At 39.2% G+C, this 18,585-nt stretch overlaps 2 protein-coding genes across 6 annotated transcripts in view; one reads left to right on the forward strand and one right to left on the reverse strand.

The window, feature by feature from the left end:
* The window catches only part of Ptrh2 (peptidyl-tRNA hydrolase 2), an 11,700-nt gene extending 8,320 nt beyond the window's left edge, over nt 1-3,380 (forward strand). For both annotated transcript variants that reach the window (XM_021213731.2, XM_029545905.1), the window contains exon 2: nt 587-3,380. In XM_021213731.2, the coding sequence (XP_021069390.1) occupies nt 587-1,132 (546 nt within the window). In that variant the 3' untranslated portion in view covers nt 1,133-3,380. The remainder of the gene's footprint in view (nt 1-586) is intronic.
* Nucleotides 3,381-5,839: 2,459 nt separating this feature from the next.
* Cltc (clathrin heavy chain) overlaps nt 5,840-18,585 on the reverse strand; it is a 63,058-nt gene continuing 50,312 nt past the window's right edge. For 2 of the 4 annotated variants that reach the window (XM_029546404.1, XM_021213075.2), the window contains 14 exons: nt 18,235-18,380; nt 17,826-18,009; nt 17,441-17,633; nt 16,744-16,901; nt 15,968-16,132; nt 15,709-15,816; nt 15,461-15,628; nt 15,200-15,349; nt 14,982-15,113; nt 14,775-14,885; nt 13,719-13,889; nt 13,320-13,541; nt 8,449-8,524; nt 5,840-6,910 (listed from right to left, as the gene is read on the reverse strand). In XM_029546404.1, the coding sequence (XP_029402264.1) occupies nt 6,786-6,910; nt 8,449-8,524; nt 13,320-13,541; nt 13,719-13,889; nt 14,775-14,885; nt 14,982-15,113; nt 15,200-15,349; nt 15,461-15,628; nt 15,709-15,816; nt 15,968-16,132; nt 16,744-16,901; nt 17,441-17,633; nt 17,826-18,009; nt 18,235-18,380 (2,109 nt within the window). In that variant the 3' untranslated portion in view covers nt 5,840-6,785. Of the gene's footprint in view, nt 6,911-8,448; nt 8,525-12,186; nt 12,208-13,319; nt 13,542-13,718; nt 13,890-14,774; nt 14,886-14,981; nt 15,114-15,199; nt 15,350-15,460; nt 15,629-15,708; nt 15,817-15,967; nt 16,133-16,743; nt 16,902-17,440; nt 17,634-17,825; nt 18,010-18,234; nt 18,381-18,585 lie in introns of all 4 variants that reach the window. The other 2 variants (XM_029546402.1, XM_029546403.1) reach the window with 2 other exon arrangements.

Raw genomic sequence — 18,585 nt, forward strand, 5'->3', positions numbered from 1 at the left:
TATGAGCCACCATGTGGTTGCTGGGATTTGAACTCCGGACCTTTGGAAGAGCAGTCGGGTGCTCTTACCCACTGAGCCATCTCACCAGCCCTATTTCTTATTTCTTTGAATACTTTAGGCATATTGTCCAAGCCATCATTTCCTTTACTCCACACAACTTAAGACTGAATAGTATAGTGGGGTGTGTGTGTGTGTGTGTGTGTGTGTGCTTTTTTTAAGATTTATTTATTTTATGTATGTGAATATTCTGTAGCTGTCTTCAGACACAGCCGCAGAGGTCATCAGATCCCATTACAGATGGTTGTGAGCCACCATGTGGTTGCTGGGATTTGAATTCAGGGCCTCTGGAAGAGCAGTCAGTACTGAGCCCTATAGTGAGGTTTTTAACTAAATAAATTGCTGACTGTTGAAAATGAACAAAACTATTTCAACTAGTATTTGGGGATGGATGGAAACAGGGTCCATGCATAAGATCCTGCATGACTTAGTTTGGTTCTAAAATACTGCTTGCTGCTTGTGGGTAACTTATCTGAATAGTGTGAAACTTCAGTTCTAGATAATACCTTTTTTTTTCTTTTCTCTTAAGATGCTCTCCAAGTTCTTGACTATGGAGTATTTGGTTCATCCTGGTACACTCAGCTTGGCTGCTGGAGTTGCTTGTGGCATGTGCCTGGGCTGGGGCCTCCGGAGCCACCTTGGGATGTACCCCCAGAACTCAGCAAGTGAGACAAACAGAGACACAGAGACTGGAACTGAAGCAAGCATCTTGGGAGAGAGTGGGGAATACAAAATGATTCTTGTGGTTCGGACTGACTTAAAGATGGGGAAAGGGAAGGTCGCTGCCCAGTGTTCTCATGCTGCGGTTTCTGCCTACAAGCAGACTCAGAGGAGAAGCCCTCAAGTGCTCAAAGAGTGGGAGTACTGTGGCCAGCCCAAAGTAGTGGTCAGAGCTCCTGATGAAGACGCCCTCATTCAGTTACTCACCCATGCAAAAGCCTTGGGACTGACTGTAAGTTTAATCCAAGATGCTGGACGTACTCAGATTGAACCAGGTTCTCGAACTGTCCTGGGAATTGGGCCAGGACCAGTAGAACTAATTGATGAAGTTACTGGCCACCTAAAACTTTACTAGATAAGCTTTTGCTTGATGGTGATTCTGTCCGAAGACTGGAGCCTGTCAGTAACAATAAATGCTTAATTCTTGTCCCACTTTAAAATCTGTTCCCATGTTCCTCTACCATGTACTGGACCATTAATATCGTGAGCTTACAATGCTATTGATGGATTAGGGGGATGGGTGCCTCAGTGATTCAGGGCATTTGTTCCTCTTGCAAAGGATGCTGGTTCAGTTTCCAGTGTCTGGATGTCAATTTACAACCATCCAGTTCCAGGGAATCTAACACTCTCAATCACAAGGTATGCACAGCATACATTTATACATGAAGGCAAACCCTCAAAAATCCAGAGAATACATAAATACAAAGTTAAGTCTCAAGAATAAAAATACATTCTCTAAATGCTCCTGCAGAATGATAGGGTCTTAAACGGATTGGAAGAGAGACAGTGCTCATGATGACATCCGGGTGAGAAGGGCTGCGTTTCCCATGTACAGTTAGGCCTATACTGATTACTCTTCTCAAACCACGCTGCTGTCCTTGCCTTTTTGGGGATCTGGTTCAAAAAATCATATTGGAATTTTTCCTGCTGCTACTTTTTGAATGACTGTTAACCTCTTTTTATTATTAACAGGCCATTGCATAGACCCACTGAGCAATTTTGATTCAGATATTAACTAGCTAGACTTTTTGAGGTGGTCTCATATTGTAGCTCAGACTAATCAGACTTGTGGAATTTCTCCTGCCTTGACCTCCTACCTGGGAGGGATGGAAGTTGGGAACCATCATACCCAGCTACTCTCTAAATTCATTTCTACTTCACAGTTGAATTTTTATGATCTATGTAGCATTGTGTTGTTTATTTCTCCAGATCCACCTAAGATATTTCACAGCTGTTCAAATTCATAAACTGAAAATCCCTCTACTTCAACAGTGAAACCAATGAGTTTGTGAAATGATACGGATTTACAATGTGGAAATGTGCCGGGCAGTGGTGGCGCACGCCTTTAATCCCAGCAATGTGGAAATGTGAGAATTTATGGGAACTAAAGGACTATAGTTGTACCCAGCCAGTTTCTCCTGGAAATTTCAGGACCTAAATAATTTTATTACTTTAGGGCACTTTTTCTCCCTGTATCCCTGAGCCTGAAACTCACTGTGGAACAGGCTGATCTAAACTCAGAGGTACTCTGACCTCTGCCTCCCAGTGCTGGGATTAAAAACATGCACTAGCATGCCTGCCTACATAAAGCTTTCTTGACAGTTTACTAGAATTCATTTTTCTTGATAGTTCTAAAAGATTGACAGTGATTTCCAAGTTCGTTATATCCTTTAAAACTATAAATGATGTTAAGGAAAGTAAGACGGTAAGTGGGAACTAGGCAGAATGATGAAGACAACTGTAGGCAGTCTCCAAGTTCAAGTGCTTAGTGCATTTTTATCATACAGAAGCATAAATGGTACAGGACCAATCACAGCACTGAATGATGCCACAGTAGCAACAGTTTCTAGACAGAATGTTTATACACGAGTCAAGTGATGCAACCACATGTAACTGAGTTGAACTCAATCTTAAATACATGGTTATGACTCAGGTAATTTATGAGGCTTGCTGCAGACAAATGGTTCCACACTAAAAGATTCCCAGCTGGGGTGGCTGATTCAAGGACCTGTAATAAGCTGGGCCTTACTTAACAAGGACATAGTAAAACTTGTTAATTCTGGTGACAAGTCACGGTATTTTTCTGGTTCACCTGTTCTTGTATATACTTCATAGGACTTCCAGAGTAGTTCTCAAAACATACCCTGCAGAGCCCAAGGAGTTTGCTACCTAGTGTCATTAGCTTGAATGAAAGGGATTTTCTGTTCTAGTATGTTCCTACTGATGATCTATCTACATGAACAAGGAGCCATCATTTCATTCTCAGCCCCGCATTCACAGCAAAGTCTCACTTGTCCTGATGAAGCAGTTAAACAGCAGCATTTTTTTTTTTTTTCCCCAGTGTAGGTAGGGGAAGGGCTTTGGGAACTGAAAACAGGGCAATAGGAAGTCTTTTTATGGAAGTCCTCCTTGGTAGGTGGCCCATGCTCCTGTAGATGGCCCCACATGCTTTCAAACAGTGTCAGCATTGATTGAACTCAGTGCACTGTTATGAAAAAGAGATTAACCTGAGAGGGAGTTGCGTAAGGGTTGGGGTGCTAGGCTCATAGTACATTGTATACTTATATGAAATTTTCAGTGAATAAAAAAGTGATTAAAAACATTTTTTACCCATGACTATTTGTGTTCGTGTCTTTGTCTAAAAGGCTGGTGTCTAGTTTGTGAGCTCAGTTAACTTCATAGAACATTTTTACTGAAACAAGAGGCTGGAGAGATGGCTCTGCAATTAAAATCTTACAGAAAATCCATGTTTGGTATCTGATTCGTGACTACCTGATTCAGAGGACCCAACACAGACATCAACACTCATGTTAACATACCTACATAACTGTTAACACATGTATAATTAAAACTAAAGCTTAAGCAAATGAAATTAGGGCTGTTGAGTTGGCTCAGTGGGTAAAGAAGGCTGATGACTGATCTCTGGAACCCAAAGTAGAAGCTATCACGAGTCCACATAGACAAAAAATACACATTTAAAAACCAACTGCCAGGTGTGGTGGCACACACCTTTAATCCCAGCACTTGGGAGGCAGAGGCAGGAGGACTTGTGAGTTTGAGGCCAGCCTGGTCTACAAAGTGAGTTCCAGGACAGCTAGAGCTGTACAGAGAAAAACAAAACAAAAACCAGCTCACCCCAAAACAAGTAAGGGTAAGGTGTTACGTCTACAAGTTCCAGGTCAACAGTGAGATTCTTGTTTCCAGAACAAGACAAAAGGACTATAACTGCTCCAGACCTTGGTGTTTGGTAGACATTTCCTCAATTACTAATGTACCAGCCACTTTAAGGAGAATAACTGGAAGGAGTTTGGAGAACTTAACAGTCTCTTCTCCAGGCTTCCCCAAACAATGTTTCAGGGCTGCAGCACTTGACATGTGCAAGGCGATGGAATCAGATCATGCTATCAAAGAAACCCAACAAACTTTAAAGTCCTGGGGATCCAGCTTCATGCCTCCTCACATGCTAGGGAAGGGCTCCTTTGTTCCATAGAGCAAAAACATGCTTTCTGTAAAAACAAGCTTCTCTTGTTTTTTCTACTGTCACTGACAGAAATGACCAACTAAATCTCTTTAGTAGTTTGGCAATTGAGGCTCAGAGTAAGGTTATGGCTGCACTAGAAAAAAAACCCAAGAAGTGGTACTTGCACTAATGATGAAATAGTTGTTAAACACAGATTTGTTCATGTAGTGGCCATTTTTATATATCATATAGCTTGTCACATGAATTTCCCATTTATCTCCCTCCCCATTTCCCTGTTGATCAAGCAACATTTATACTATTTAGTACATTTGCTTTCAGTTTCCTAGTCTAGAACCTACCCCAGTGATAAACTCAAGAGTAATAATTAATAACTCACTTAGCATTCACTTTGGTGGATTATGGTGACCATAGTCCAATCCTTGGCTAGGCATTTTGTGATTTGGAGATAACCTGACAGGTGGTGCATACTTATAATTCCACCATGCAGGAGGCTGAGGAAAAAAAGGATCTCAAGTTCTAAGGCCAGCCTGGACTATATAGAGTCGAAATACCAACAGACTGGAGAGAATGGAGCAATGATCTACTAGATCCTCAGGCACAAATAGGCAGACACATTAAGGCAAAACACCCATACACATAAAATTATAAACGAATCTGAAAATTACTTGGTGCAAATCAGTAGCCTGCTGACTTGTCCAATATGGATGGTTTAAGTGGCAACCTAACATCACAGAACAGTACATGATGAATTTTTATTGGGAAAAATCCTCAAGGAAACAATAGAGTAGGGCGGGGAAAACAGCTCAGTTCTCTGGAGAACTGACTATTCTCTGAGGGCCAGGTTCGATTCCTAGTACCCACAGGGTAACTTAACTCCCACCCCAGAGAATCTGAGCCCCTCCTCTGGATTCTGAGGGCATTGTATGCACATAGTACACAGGTGAAACACCGGTACTCATAAAATAAATATTTCAAGTTGTTTCTATTAAGGGAAAAGAACATCATTCATAAGTACAGGAAAAGTCAAGAATGAACTGACTGATCTCTTGATTCCTTATGATAGTAGGTAGAGTTCTGGGAACACAGTGCAGCTTTGGCCTGAGAGCCCATGTTTTCACTATGACAAATGAAAAGGGACTTTAACAGTAATATTAATTTGCTAAGAGTGTGTATGTGAAGCTTTTGTTAATTTGCCTGAGAGTTGTAGAGCAATATAAGCTAGGCAGTATGCTCTGTAACTATAGAGAATTAAGTTGTTAACGAAGTGAATTCAATATTCTCAGCCATGGCAAAAATTTAAATTATGGAGCCCTTTAAGTTGAAAAGAAATACCATGATATTTTAAAATATATACCTTTATTTCAAGTCAATGTAACACCCATACTTTTCTTAGGTGCTACTTGTTTAAAATGCTGGAAATGTGAGAAGGAGCCCACTATTCACCGACTGCTGTATAATCTTTCATAACTACAGGAATGTAAATGACATAATGCACGTCTTTTTCATAATTTCCCTCTATGGCTCCCTGTAATGCTCCAGCAGTATCCAGTATGAAACTATGAAAACCACGATTCTTCTGGGTTGAGATGTATTTAATTAAAACTACAATTCTACATGTTATTTCCACAGTCCAGTAATTTATTTTAAATTGGAGTAATTTCAAATTCCACAAACAAAACTGAAGAACAGCAATATCTTGTTTGAATTCTCTCTTCTGTACACTCAGTGATCTAAAACACCACAATATCCAACATACACAAACCTCAGGGAAGGGTTAGTAAATACACACGTGTGGAATCATGGTGCTTTTTGTTCCTGAATGGAATGGTCCCACAGAAAAAGCACAGGATACAGCACAACATGAGGGCACCTGTTACACATGAAGTGAGCAACACACACTAGCATTTTCTATATGCATAATGGGAAAACCTGCATAGGTGAAAGGGCCTTTTATACTCATTTAAAAAAAAAAAAAAACAATCAGGCAAGTTGTCTGTATGCATTTTTCAAATAATTTGGAGAGCGCTGTGATCCAATGTAGGGTATGCTGATTAGTGTTGTCTTTGTTGGCAATGACAGTCTTGCATGGTCACATACCAGTATTTTCACGTTAGCTTTTCTTTGAATAAAAGAGATTTAAATGCATTTAGACAATACATAGTGAAAGCTGTTTACATACACTAAATTTAAGAGATTCAATATTAGAGTTTCTTTGTTTCTTTAAACACTACAGAGTGCAAATCAGGTTCTTCACAATAGATTGAATAGTAAGCAGTTCTTCAAAGAATGAGGGGGAGAAAAAAGCCCACATGAATACTATTCCCCTTTGAAAAGAAGGTCTAATGATGCGGAATGTGAAAATAAAGTTTTAACATAGGCGACCCAAGTCTATAGTTAGAACAAAAAAGTAGTCCTTCATGAAGTAAAGGTTACAAGAACACGTTGCCTGTTTCCCCGTTTATAAACTGAGAAGTGGGTAGACGATGCTTCAGTATGAAAATAGGAGACTACAGGATCAGCTTCCATCTCACATGCTGTACCCAAAGCCAGGCTGTGGCTGCCCATATGGTGGTGCAGTATAACCATAACCAAAAGGTGCCTGGGGAGGGACTGCCACACTGGGTCCTGCTGTTAGCATCAGCTGGGGCTGACCTAAGATGACAAAGAGGAGGAGAATATGTTAGCACCAGGCTCAGCACTATCTCTTACCCACTCAAGCAGCACACTCACAATTCACTGAGTAAGTTGTGTGTGGGCACTTTTGACTGTCCCAATTTGGAATACAGTCTCGCCCTGAGAAGGTTCCTGCCTTTCAAAAGCCAACGGTGCAGGGCTGAGGGACACAACATCCTATATTTAAAGCAGTAACACATGCACATTTGACATTATCAGGCCATACATTTGCCATAATACACATGACATTTAGTGACCAAAACTTTAGCACAGGAAAACCTTACAAGTTGTTAAAGTTAAATATCTGATTCTAAACATCTGAATGGTAATGAAACCTTATATAGTTCTAGCAAAGAATCCAGCGCTAATTTAGAGAGCAATAGAAAAACCACATTCAAATATGCACTAGATAGGCAATGCATTAGGTATGAAAAACACGAGAACATATATACCTTCTATCAAATACTTGCTGATGAAGCTGAAATAGTTGCTGACCACATAAAGAAAACATGACATGTAAAGAACTTTTAGAGAGAGAAACACAATACCTCCCTAGTCCTGCATATCATATCCTCTCCTGCTAGAATGGAAGCTACTGCACTCCAAGTACAACAGGTTCCCTGTGTCCCCTTGTAGTACCAAAATTTTATTTAATAAGCAAGTATCGAAACTAGTTTATCAAAGAATCACTTCTGGACTATTGAAAATTCTAACTCTATTTCAACTCCCTATTTAAAACTCTATGAAAGTCTAGCAGTTCATGGATACCTGGTTAAAAACCACAGCTATCTTTTTTTCCTATTTCAAATAATGTCAAATCTCATGTAATTTAGGTCTACCTAGTCCTTTATCAAAACTACCCTGTCCCGTAGATTCCCCCAATATTATTATCTGCAATAATAATAAAGACTCATACACTGTCATTTTCCTTAGTTGCCTGAGACAAAATGGTCCTAATTTTATACTTCTTTCCAAAGAAAATCTGATTATAAAACTTTCAATCATGCTTCTGAAATCCAATGTTCACCAAGTGTGAGCTGCAAAGGGAAAGTAACCCACACAGGCTAGTGTAAGAAGTCAAACTGGTTTAAATAATTATTTTAGGGATTGGATGCTCTCTGGAAAGTTCTCAAATGGAAACTTAGCCTCCATTCTCTGTCCTAGTTAACATTTAAAGTTAGGATGCATTCTTTACCCAAAGCGCACTGAAGACAACCTTGTTATATTGGTTCTTCCAAAACTGAATTCTTTCTTAGTGACTTAGGAACAAATTGATCAGTCATCAATCAGGCAACAAGAAAGCCTAGGCCATCTTTAATGTCTATTTTTGAGAGATTCTATGCATGGAAGTTTATCACAGTGGATACCATAAAAATGAGTTTTAAATGGTCCTCAGGAGAAAATGTGAATAGCTGAGAGAACTATTCCTTAACTCGACAAATGTTTTGCCCCTTTCCAAGCTTGCTACATTTAAGGGTCTAATGTAGCCCTCTGAACTTAAAAAAGAGGCAGATTACCATAAACAATGGGCTGTGTCTCTGTAGCTTGTTCTTCTTCTTTTCTCAGTGACTCCGAAGCATCTAATTTATCCACCTAGAGAAAAACAAGTCATGTTAGAACCTCAAACGCACCACAAACTTAGGTGTATGGCAGAGAGTGGAAAAGCCTTAGTATGTTAAATTCTGTCAAAATAAAACAGACTGGCAAGAACATTCTCAGGCCCCTCAAATTCAATGGCAGTATTCATACTTCAGTCAAGGTGTTTTTCAGCACTGTCATTATAAACCCTCAGGAAGGAGGGATTTATAAATGCCATAACAGCTCACGCCAGGCTAAGACTGGACATGCTAGGATGCAGCCTGAGCAAGGAAGAAAGTGGAAAGGAACCACTTTTCAAATGAAGTGCATATACACTATCAGAGGTAATAAGGAGTTCATGAACCATCAAGACTTCCTTCCCCAGGAGAACAGGTTTACGAAAATGTGAAATGAGTCTAATGGCTAGGTAAGTATTTGAGTAGAATAAGCTGTTTTGCCAACTGTGCCTAGCTCCTGCTGAGGGTCACATTTTACAAACTTGAGACTTAACTCTCAAGTAGCTCCATATGCAATCTTACTGTATAATGTCATTTTCCTTAGTTGCCTGAGACAAAATGCAAATACTAATGGTATATGATTCTAAGAAGTAACTGGGATTGCCTGAGTTGGTCCCAACTTTTGAGAAAAAAGCTTTTACTTTTAATGAAGTCAAAGAAATAAGTGGCTATTATATACTAGCTAATCAAAGTGGGCAACATCAGATAGTATCAGTCCAAGTGTATGAGTGAAAGACAGGAGTGGAATTGCCCAGATCCTTTTAGGAGTTAATGGGGAGAGGGAGCAAACCACTTGAGTTTCCTTATAGAAAATAAGTCCTTGAGTTTCCTTATAGAAAATAAAGCTGAAAAGAAACTGGAAGTTCCCGGTGGGCTATTATGGGCTAATACAATTTCATCCCTGGCACACCAGAGAAAAATAATAGGACCCTGGTGTTACAGAATCTTCTGTATCATACACTTTCACTGACTTTATACTTTATTTGCATTTCAAACTATATTTAAAAGTTGGCATCTGAGCCAGGTTTTCTCTACAATTTTCAAATCTGAGTGTTCTATGTGCTGTTTTGAAGGCCAAGAGTGCTAAGAGTCTGAGTGTAGAGGGAGCATGATAAGCGGTTTAAAAACTAGATCTTTTAAAAAGGCTAAAGCAGTACCTGGGTCCTAATGGAAACTTAAAGTAGTGCCTTTGTGTGTACACACAGGTAGGGGGTTAGGACAGTATTCAGAAATTACATGTACTTTTTGGGGGGCGAGGGACAACAAGCATGTGCATATGAAAGTCAGGGGACAATTTATAGACATCAGTTTTCCCATCCTGCTGTGTGTATCCCAGAGGAGAGAATCAAGTGTGAAGCTTAGCGGCAAGCACCTGTCCCAGCTGAGCAGCTCCAGACAATGTTTTATACTTAATTCTAATTACTCCATGTTAAAGGCAATCTAGGTCTAATCCAGTCTTGTCAAAGAACTTTTGAGAAGGTTCAGTAGTCTGCCTACCCTAGGAAAATGGGTTTGCTTTGTTTGGTTTTGGGGTTTATGGGGTTTTGGGGTGGAGGTGGGAGACAACAGTCTCAATGTGTATCTCTGAGTATTGGTTTCTTTTTACAAACTATTTCCTTATTTCAAAGCCTACATTATATCTTACAAATTATCCTAATATCAAATTAAAGACTACCAATAGAATGTAAGGATCATGTGAAATACCCGCTATTTGGCATCCAACCTTACAACAAAAGTTATCCATCTTTGGAATTTAAAGCACAGTTCTGCCGTCACATTGGCTGCTGACCTAGCTAGTGAGAATGACGTACAGAGGAGTTATACAGGCAACATGGATGTCTATGTCTAACTCCTAAGAGATAGAAAAACTGAAACAAATAAACAAACAAACAAAGACCCCCCCCAAAAAAAAACCCCATCACTATATAATACAACCCCAGACTTTGAAGGAAAAAAATCTCAAGTATACAGACACATACAAAGTTAATGTCTGATTAAATGCTCAACACAGGTCTGATACAGAAACACATGGGAGACTAGAAGAGCCAGTATTACCTAACTGCCCGGTCACTGACATAGGCAAGGAGGAAGAAAGCACAAATCCCAGAGGAGAAACACCAACATAAGCAAAAATGTTGATGTTTTCATACAATGGGATAGCCTCTGGCACAGGAACATCCAATTTTTGTTTAAGCCCAATTTAGATTGCACAAAGAAGAAAAATGGGAGATCTTATGAACACAAGCTTTTGTTAAGAGCTGTAACAAAAGTTTCTGATCCTTGGGTTTAAAAAGAAAAATTTAACATAAGCATGTCTCTGAAATCAGTTCCACTTGTAATATTGAAAATCTACTAAAATGCAAAAGGCTTTTCCACAAAGACTGCAATATGCTGCAGAGTAAAAGTTAACATGCAGTCAGTTATTTTGGTGTATGTGTGCATGAAAAAAAGGCAAAAGTACTGAAGCAAGAAGTGAGATCTGAGGATGACTGGTGCCATACAGGCTCTCAAGGAACACACACAGCCCACAGCAATGCTCTATGTTTCAGAGTAGTATGATGTAATTGCAATGACTTGTACATGCTTGATTTAAAACAACGCATAACACTGCAGTTCAATTCCCCATTTTTCACACACACGCTTTCTAGCTGCCTTGCTTACTAGCTGCTGAAGGGTCTCACACACAATGCATTTACTCAGGTTTGCCCTAAGTTCCAGTGGTGACTCCAGTCTGAACAACATAATCCCAAGGCATTGGCCCCACCCAAATTCATTTAAAATTTAACACTCCTTTACTTCCCCACCACTTTCTAGCCACGATTTTACACCAGGAGTAAGTTTTAAGTTCATTTTGTTTATACTGGGAAAGAGGTAAGCCAATGAAGAAAGCAGCAACCAAATAGTGCCTAAATTTGGCATTCTTGGATGATGAGCCAACAAATCAACTTGACAGCAAATTTCGGTAGTTTTGAAGGCGTGCTAATTGAGAAGATTTTGGCTCTTCTTGAAAATGGACTAGCACCATGAGAACTGGACACCTGGAGAAACATGAGGAAAGTCTCTTCGGAAGCAGCTAGTATCTCTTGTATCTACTTTCAGCAAAAAAAATTAGTAAGAATCAAGAGATCAGAAACTGGATCACAGTCCTTCGATACCACAAAAAAACCCAGAAAACAAACAAACAAAAAACAGCCCCACAGAACTCCAAAGGCCTCTTAGGGCATGTACATACAGATATAAATTCAACAACTGTCAGGCAAGCTCACAAAATAAAAAAAGAAGATGTTTTAATTTATTTCAAATATTAAGAAAGTCCTAGTACGTTCCAGATACCCTGACAGGGAAAAGAAATTTCCTGATAGTTTGGAATTAATATTGAAACTCACCATGCTCAGTTTTAATAATATATTAAAAGAGACTGTGAACCAACTACTGATTAGCCTCCTGCCCTTCCTAAAGCCTATTAGCCGATTAGTAGCAAACATCTACTAATGTCCTACAGCTCTATTATAGTTATGTTTCAAGGGACTTGCAGAGGCTTAGTGAAAATTTATTGGGGGGAAAAGCAGCAGCAGCAGTGTAGAAAAGGAAGGAAAAAAATCATGCAAATCCTTAGACTTAGTCCTCCAGACTTAAAGATGCAAAAGAATCAACTTTCACCTTTTCCTTTATTGCATCAACCTGCAAAGGAATTCAGAAGGTGCAGCTTAGAAAAAAAATCAAATTCCATATTGAGCATAAAAAGGTAGAATCAGCAACAAAGGTTCAGGGTAGAAACATGTAACCACTAAAAAAGGGAGGAGCGAGTGGAAGTCAAGGGCGTACGGAAGCAAAACTTAGAGTCCTGTGTAACTTCAAAGCTCACTGCACAAGAATTTATGCTAAGTCAGTGTGAAAGGAAGCAGCTTAATGGCTAGTAAAATGGACAGCATTTAGGTTAACAGCAGCCAGCTCTCAAAGGTGGCATTATGCATAAGAAAAGAAGCTTCTCTCACCTGGGGCTAAGCTGTGGCAATTGTTCTAGTCACACTGAGCTTACATATAAAATATTACTCCTTTAAAAACTCTAAGAGCAACACAAGGCATCTAGTCATGTGGCCTTCGGGGGAAACATCTCTATGGGGCGGGGTGTTAGTAGTGTCCCCCCTGTACTCAGGCATGTTGAAGAGATCAGAACAGAGACTTTTTATTTACTGTGACAAAACAGATCTTTTAAAAATCATTTCAATTTTCTATGCATAAAGCTAGTTAACTCTGGTCAAGCAAGAACTATTCTCACATCAAAAAGAGATGCAAGGGTGAACAGCAAAGTCTATAAGGTGGATGAGTCCTGAGTTATTTAATGTGCATTTAGAAAACAGGGTTAATTGCAAACTTCCTATAGTATTTTTAAATTATGTATTTGATTATCAAAAATCTGTGGTGACTAGGGAGCTAATAATACAATGCATGAGAAACAGGCAAAGACATGAAGTCTGGAACCAAACAAATCTGGAATACATGGAGATCTAAGTTGTAGCAATTAATTTTAAAATGCTATCTTAAAACATTTCAAATATTAAAACAGTACTATTTACTGTAAGAATACAGAGAGTAAACACTGACAAAGCTTGAGTTCCCTTCCTAATCATGTCATATGTCAGCTATTAAGAAAAAAAATCCATATAATAGGAACATTTTATGGTCAACTAAATAATTTATACTAGAGAAAAAAACTTGAAAAATAACATGCATGTAGAATGTTATATATCCTCAGGATTACTAGTTCTGAATACACTTCTGAGCATCATTACCTTGGTCAAATATTCCTTCATGACCTGGATGAAATAGGGCATGGCGAAATCCATGATATTGTGTCTCCATGCAGTTTCCAGGACGACATCTGGCCTTAAGAGATCATAACAGGTAAAGAGACAAGCTCCAAAGCATTCTCTTTTTTCTTCCTGCAAAAACCACTGTAGGAGCTCTTCAGCCAATTCTGTGTCTTTAGATTCAGAGGCATACTGCATTGCATCCTATTTGGAAGAAACAGTGAAGGACAGAGTTTAACCCACACATGCTGACTTAAACCATCACTGGAAGTTAAACAACAACAACAACAACAATAAATGCACTGACTTAAAATCCACCTTCACAAAAGGGAGTTGCACTGCCAATTCCCATTGCTTGAACAGCCCACCCTGCTTACCAACCTTGTAAAGGCTGTCTTTCTTGCACAGCTCTACACTCTGTTTCCAGCGATTGTTGCCTTTGAAGAGATAAGCAGCAATTCTTCTGAATTCAATGAGTTCATGTTTTTCTAAACGCTGAGCAAGTGAGATGTTGTCAAAGTTGTCATAAGCATCTATTGATGTTCGCAGAGCCTTAAGAGACAAAGCCATTCAGAAGTCAACTAGCAGCTTTCGGTTTAACATTTATGTTTCACAGTTCATTCTGATGGAGGCAGTTAGATGGCAGCATGAAATGTAACAATGTTGAGGATGCAAGCACCAAACTACACAAGTTGTAACCTGTATTCAGGTCTCGATCTTCTTTGATCTACTTCTAAAACAATAAAATGCTTAAATGGACTGTACAACTTTCTGAAGGTGTAATTTTCTTTGAGTACTGATACTAACTTAAATGACTATGAAATTGGGAGAAAATGTAATGTAGACAAGCACTTATGCTGTTAGGAAACTATTCTTACAGACTAGACTTTAAGCGCCTAAAGGAAAATCCTGTCCAGTCAGGTGTGTTGTCACAGAGCTCTACCTCAAGCACTCAAGTATGAAGTCTGTGAGGGAAGCCTGTGCTACTAGGCAAGTCCCAGACAGGCCAAGAAGTGAAGGAAAAATGCAATTAGATTAACCTAGATAGTTTCTATTTATGTGTTATCTTTCATAAGAGCAAATTTAAATGACAAATACCAAGACATTAGGCAAGGAAATTAATAAACAGTTAAGTCCACTTAACAGCAGTCAAGTTTATGGACTAACAGAAAAATCAGTGTCTCTTGGATGTACAATCAGGATGTAAGAGAAGGAACTACATATTACATATAAAATATATCTAACTCAAAGAGTGGAACTTGTCATAAACCCAAACACTTACCCATCCCGAAAACCTTGCTGAATTTAAGGACTAAGCATCCACATGCCTGCTACTTAGAAATTAAGGCTAACAGGGGCTTTTACCACAGAACATGTCAGTGTTAAAGCTAATCAGAGTCTAATGTTAAGTATTTACAAGAATCCAAAGGCTTTTACCTGGTAATCTTCTTCAGTAATAAAGAGGTTGTTCAGTGATTCATTCACAGATTTGTTGTTGTGGTTCTGAACTGAGCGTAAATATGGTTTCACCAGTGGTAGCTGTTTTACCTTTAAAATAAAGTTTGTTAGAAAGGTATCCATAGTTGAGAACTGTATCCAAGTACATTGAAATCCTCACTGTAAAGTTCAGTTTAAAACAGTTACCTTGCTGAAATAATTGACTGCACGAGTGTGATCCAACCGTGGAGACAGCACCATGAGCAAGTCATTTAACAACAAAGGCTTGAATTCTAAGTAGAACTGGATTGCTTTGTAGTACAGTTCCACATTAGCCACCTAAAAATAGAAATGCATGCATTACACATCAGTTTCTATCCAAGGAACCTTCTCCTTCCATAGTGCACACTTCTGAGTGTATATACCTTGGTGATGATGTCTTTGAACTGCCCTTCCTTCCATGCATCGGTGGGGTGATTCATCATGGTAATGATGGCATTATCATACTCTTCATACTTGTCATACAGAAACACCAGCTCTGCCCAAAGATGAGCTTGTTCTGCAGCTCTCAGCACCTGCACCACAAAGTTGCTTCACATGTAAATCTGACTCCTGCAATCAGCCTACCAGGGAAAATGGTATTTTAAATTATTAGAGCTACACAGTGGTGAAGACTGGTTGGTTACCTTAGGAATATTCACTCTTGACCAGAACAACTCCAAGTGTTCCCTCATTTTCTGTGGCTTGAATTTAGAATATAAAATAGCTAGCTCTGTGAACATTCCCATGTGAGCTCGCTCCAGTCCCAAGGCTGCCTCCAACATGGTGATGAGTTCTTCAAAATATCCACGATCCTACATAAAGAAAAAATGCAATTAGAGCAGAGAAAATGTGTACGAAGGTTTCAATTCACATAAAGGCCTGGTTTCGTTACCTGATAGTAGTTGATAAGCTCCTCTAATTCATCTGCATGCACCACAATATGGAGTCCACACATCTGAGCAAGGCGAAACTCTTTCCCATCTACACAGGCAAAGCAGACCTAGAATAAACATTTCCCACTATGAGAACCCAAATGTAAATATGTGCAATTATTTCAACTCAACAGAAAAGAAAAAAACAGTACAACAGTACAAGAGAAAAAAAAATTCAAACAAAATGTTACTTCATCATTCACACTTGGGTTTGATTACCTCTTTCCATGTCCGAGTACTATTAGCTTTTCTAGCACCATCAACTGCGGCCTGATACTCGCCAAGGTGAACAAGGGTAGACGCCAAGCGTCCAAAGTTAGAAACATTATTGTACAGCAACTTAGCAGCATCATACATTTTTTCATCATAACAACGGTCACCAACCTAAAGAGGAAAAGCAATCCATGATCAGTAAAACACAGGTTTCAGCCCAATCCCCTTTCCCAATTCTTATCTTACTACAAAGGAACAGACAGGTTTAGTTGACTATGCTATAAAATTCAGCACACAGAAGTTGAGGAAGGAGTACCAAATACCCACCCTTCATGCTACTGAGGAATTCTATCCCAAAAATTACAAATCAAATGAATGAACATACACACTATTTCCTAAGAACAGTTTAATTTCATAGCCCTAAAATGTTGATTCGGCCAGGGTGATAAAATTACTCAATCATTGAACTTTCATGTGTTAAAATGTGGAGATAAGTCAGTTGGAAAGTGCCTTGCAAACAATAGGATGTGAGTTAATACGTATGACCCACAAATTCAGGTGTGGTATGTGCTTGGAATCCTAGCACCAAGCTAGTGGTAGATCAGTCCTTGTGCTTACTGGCCAGCTAGCTTAAACTACTTAGTGAGACGTATGCCAACAAGAGACCCTGTCTTTTCTCCTAAGTAGATAATTCCTGAGGAATAAAAATAAGAGCCTGCCCTCTGGTCTTCACATGCACTTTGATGAAGCATCCCACTAAAAACAGACAGACAGAAACCCACTTGCTGAATATGAGCATTATTTGGCCCATTTATGAACTCTTCTAATTCTGCAAGGCGGTTTGTTTTAGCCAGCGCAAATATCAATTCTGTCTCCACATAGGACTCGCGAGCCTTCTTGCGTGCCATCTGCAAATACTTCACCAATTCTTCCCAGTTTCCTAAATAAAGAGAAAAATAAGTCCATAAACTAGCACCCTTGTTTTATATTTCCAAGCAAGTATGTTAGATGTGCTATTAGTTCCCCCTGACAATTTTTTGGAGTGTCATGCTATCTATATAGCCTTGGCAGTCCAAGAGCTTAAGGGCTCCTGCCTCCCTGGCAGGTCTCCATCACCACACCAGCTTAACTACGTTTTCAGAGACATTACTTAGACTGGCAAATATAAAGTGGATATACTTAAAATTATAAAAATACACATCTATATTATTATTGCCCCAAAACTGCTTGATACTTCTCCCCACTTTGAAGTTATATTCCAGAGCTCTATCAGGATCTTATCAGACCTCAAAACAAAATGAACTTTCTCCAGGGACTTTCTAAACTCAGTCAGTCTTTAGCTAGATCAAGATGCTGGGCTAAAAGTTTTCACAAGTAACCAGGGAGTGTCTAGCCTCTATACAATTAAAACTTAAACACCTTAATGCTTGGCTTAGTAATTTCTTGGAGGTCTTAGGACATAAAGACAAGAAGTCTTACCGCTGGCATTGGCAGCCTGGACAACTTCCATGTAAGATGAAGGATCATCTGCTTTGATGTAAGAATCAATGGCTTCCTTCACCATTCCTTTCTGCAACTGAGCTTTTGCAAGTTGACTCCAAACAGCAGGCTCATTGCAGCGTTCAGCAAACTCATATGCACGATCCAGGTTTCCAATATGTTCAATCAACACCTGGACAATATTTTTGAATTGGTGTTATAGTAAAATGGTTCTCACCTAACATAGTTACATTTAAACGGATAGCATTATATGACTACTCTACTGTGATAGTAATCTGTGCATACTCTCACAAGACAATGCATTCTATGCATCAAGAGAAGGCATTATTGTCAATATCTCAATTTATGTAATTTGAAGATTTACCTGCACTGCTGAAGTATTGACATCAAACTTCCGGAAAATAGCAAATGCCTCTTCAAACAGCTCATTGCTGATGGCAATGTTGGCAATATCTGGAGCATCATAATTATCCAGACGGTTAATATACTCCATAACACGTGTTCGGTCAGCCTTAATGGCAGTGAGGATGAGGAGGTTTTGCAGATTCCTTAAGAAACCAAGACATTCAACCACAATGTTTAAAAAGTCATCATGGTAAGGAAACACCACTGTGACACTAGAGGGTTATTTGTCTCAAGGTTAAGGGTGAGAAGAGACCGTATTAAGAGAAGAACAATCCAGAAAACTGTTCTCTTTGTTTTCTCTTCCTTCCCCAAACTGACAGGCCACAATGAAAGACTGAGGAAGCCAATGCAATCCTCTGCCACCATACCTGTGTTCACTGAAGACAGAGTTATCAAGAACAATTTTCTCCAGCAGTTCAATGAGTTCATTAGGAAGATCTGCTGTCATGAAAGCCTTGACAGTTACTGACACTTCTTCTGGGTCCTGAGTTTCAGACAAGGCTGTCTGTACAACCTACAAAGGATATACATGGAATAGTTAAAAAAAAAAAAAAAAGAAAAGAAAAGAAAAAAAATCAGGGTATTTTTAAAAAAGACATTGCCTGGTAAGAATAAGTTAGCTAGCTTCTCATTAGAAAACCTCGAATAGGGGGCTGGTGAGATGGCTCAGTGGGTAAGAGCACCCAACTGCTCTTCCGATGGTCCCGAGTTCAAATCCT

This window comes from Mus pahari, chromosome 14 (assembly GCF_900095145.1).
Source record: "Mus pahari chromosome 14, PAHARI_EIJ_v1.1, whole genome shotgun sequence".
In the NCBI taxonomy this organism is placed as follows: Eukaryota; Metazoa; Chordata; class Mammalia; order Rodentia; family Muridae; genus Mus; species Mus pahari.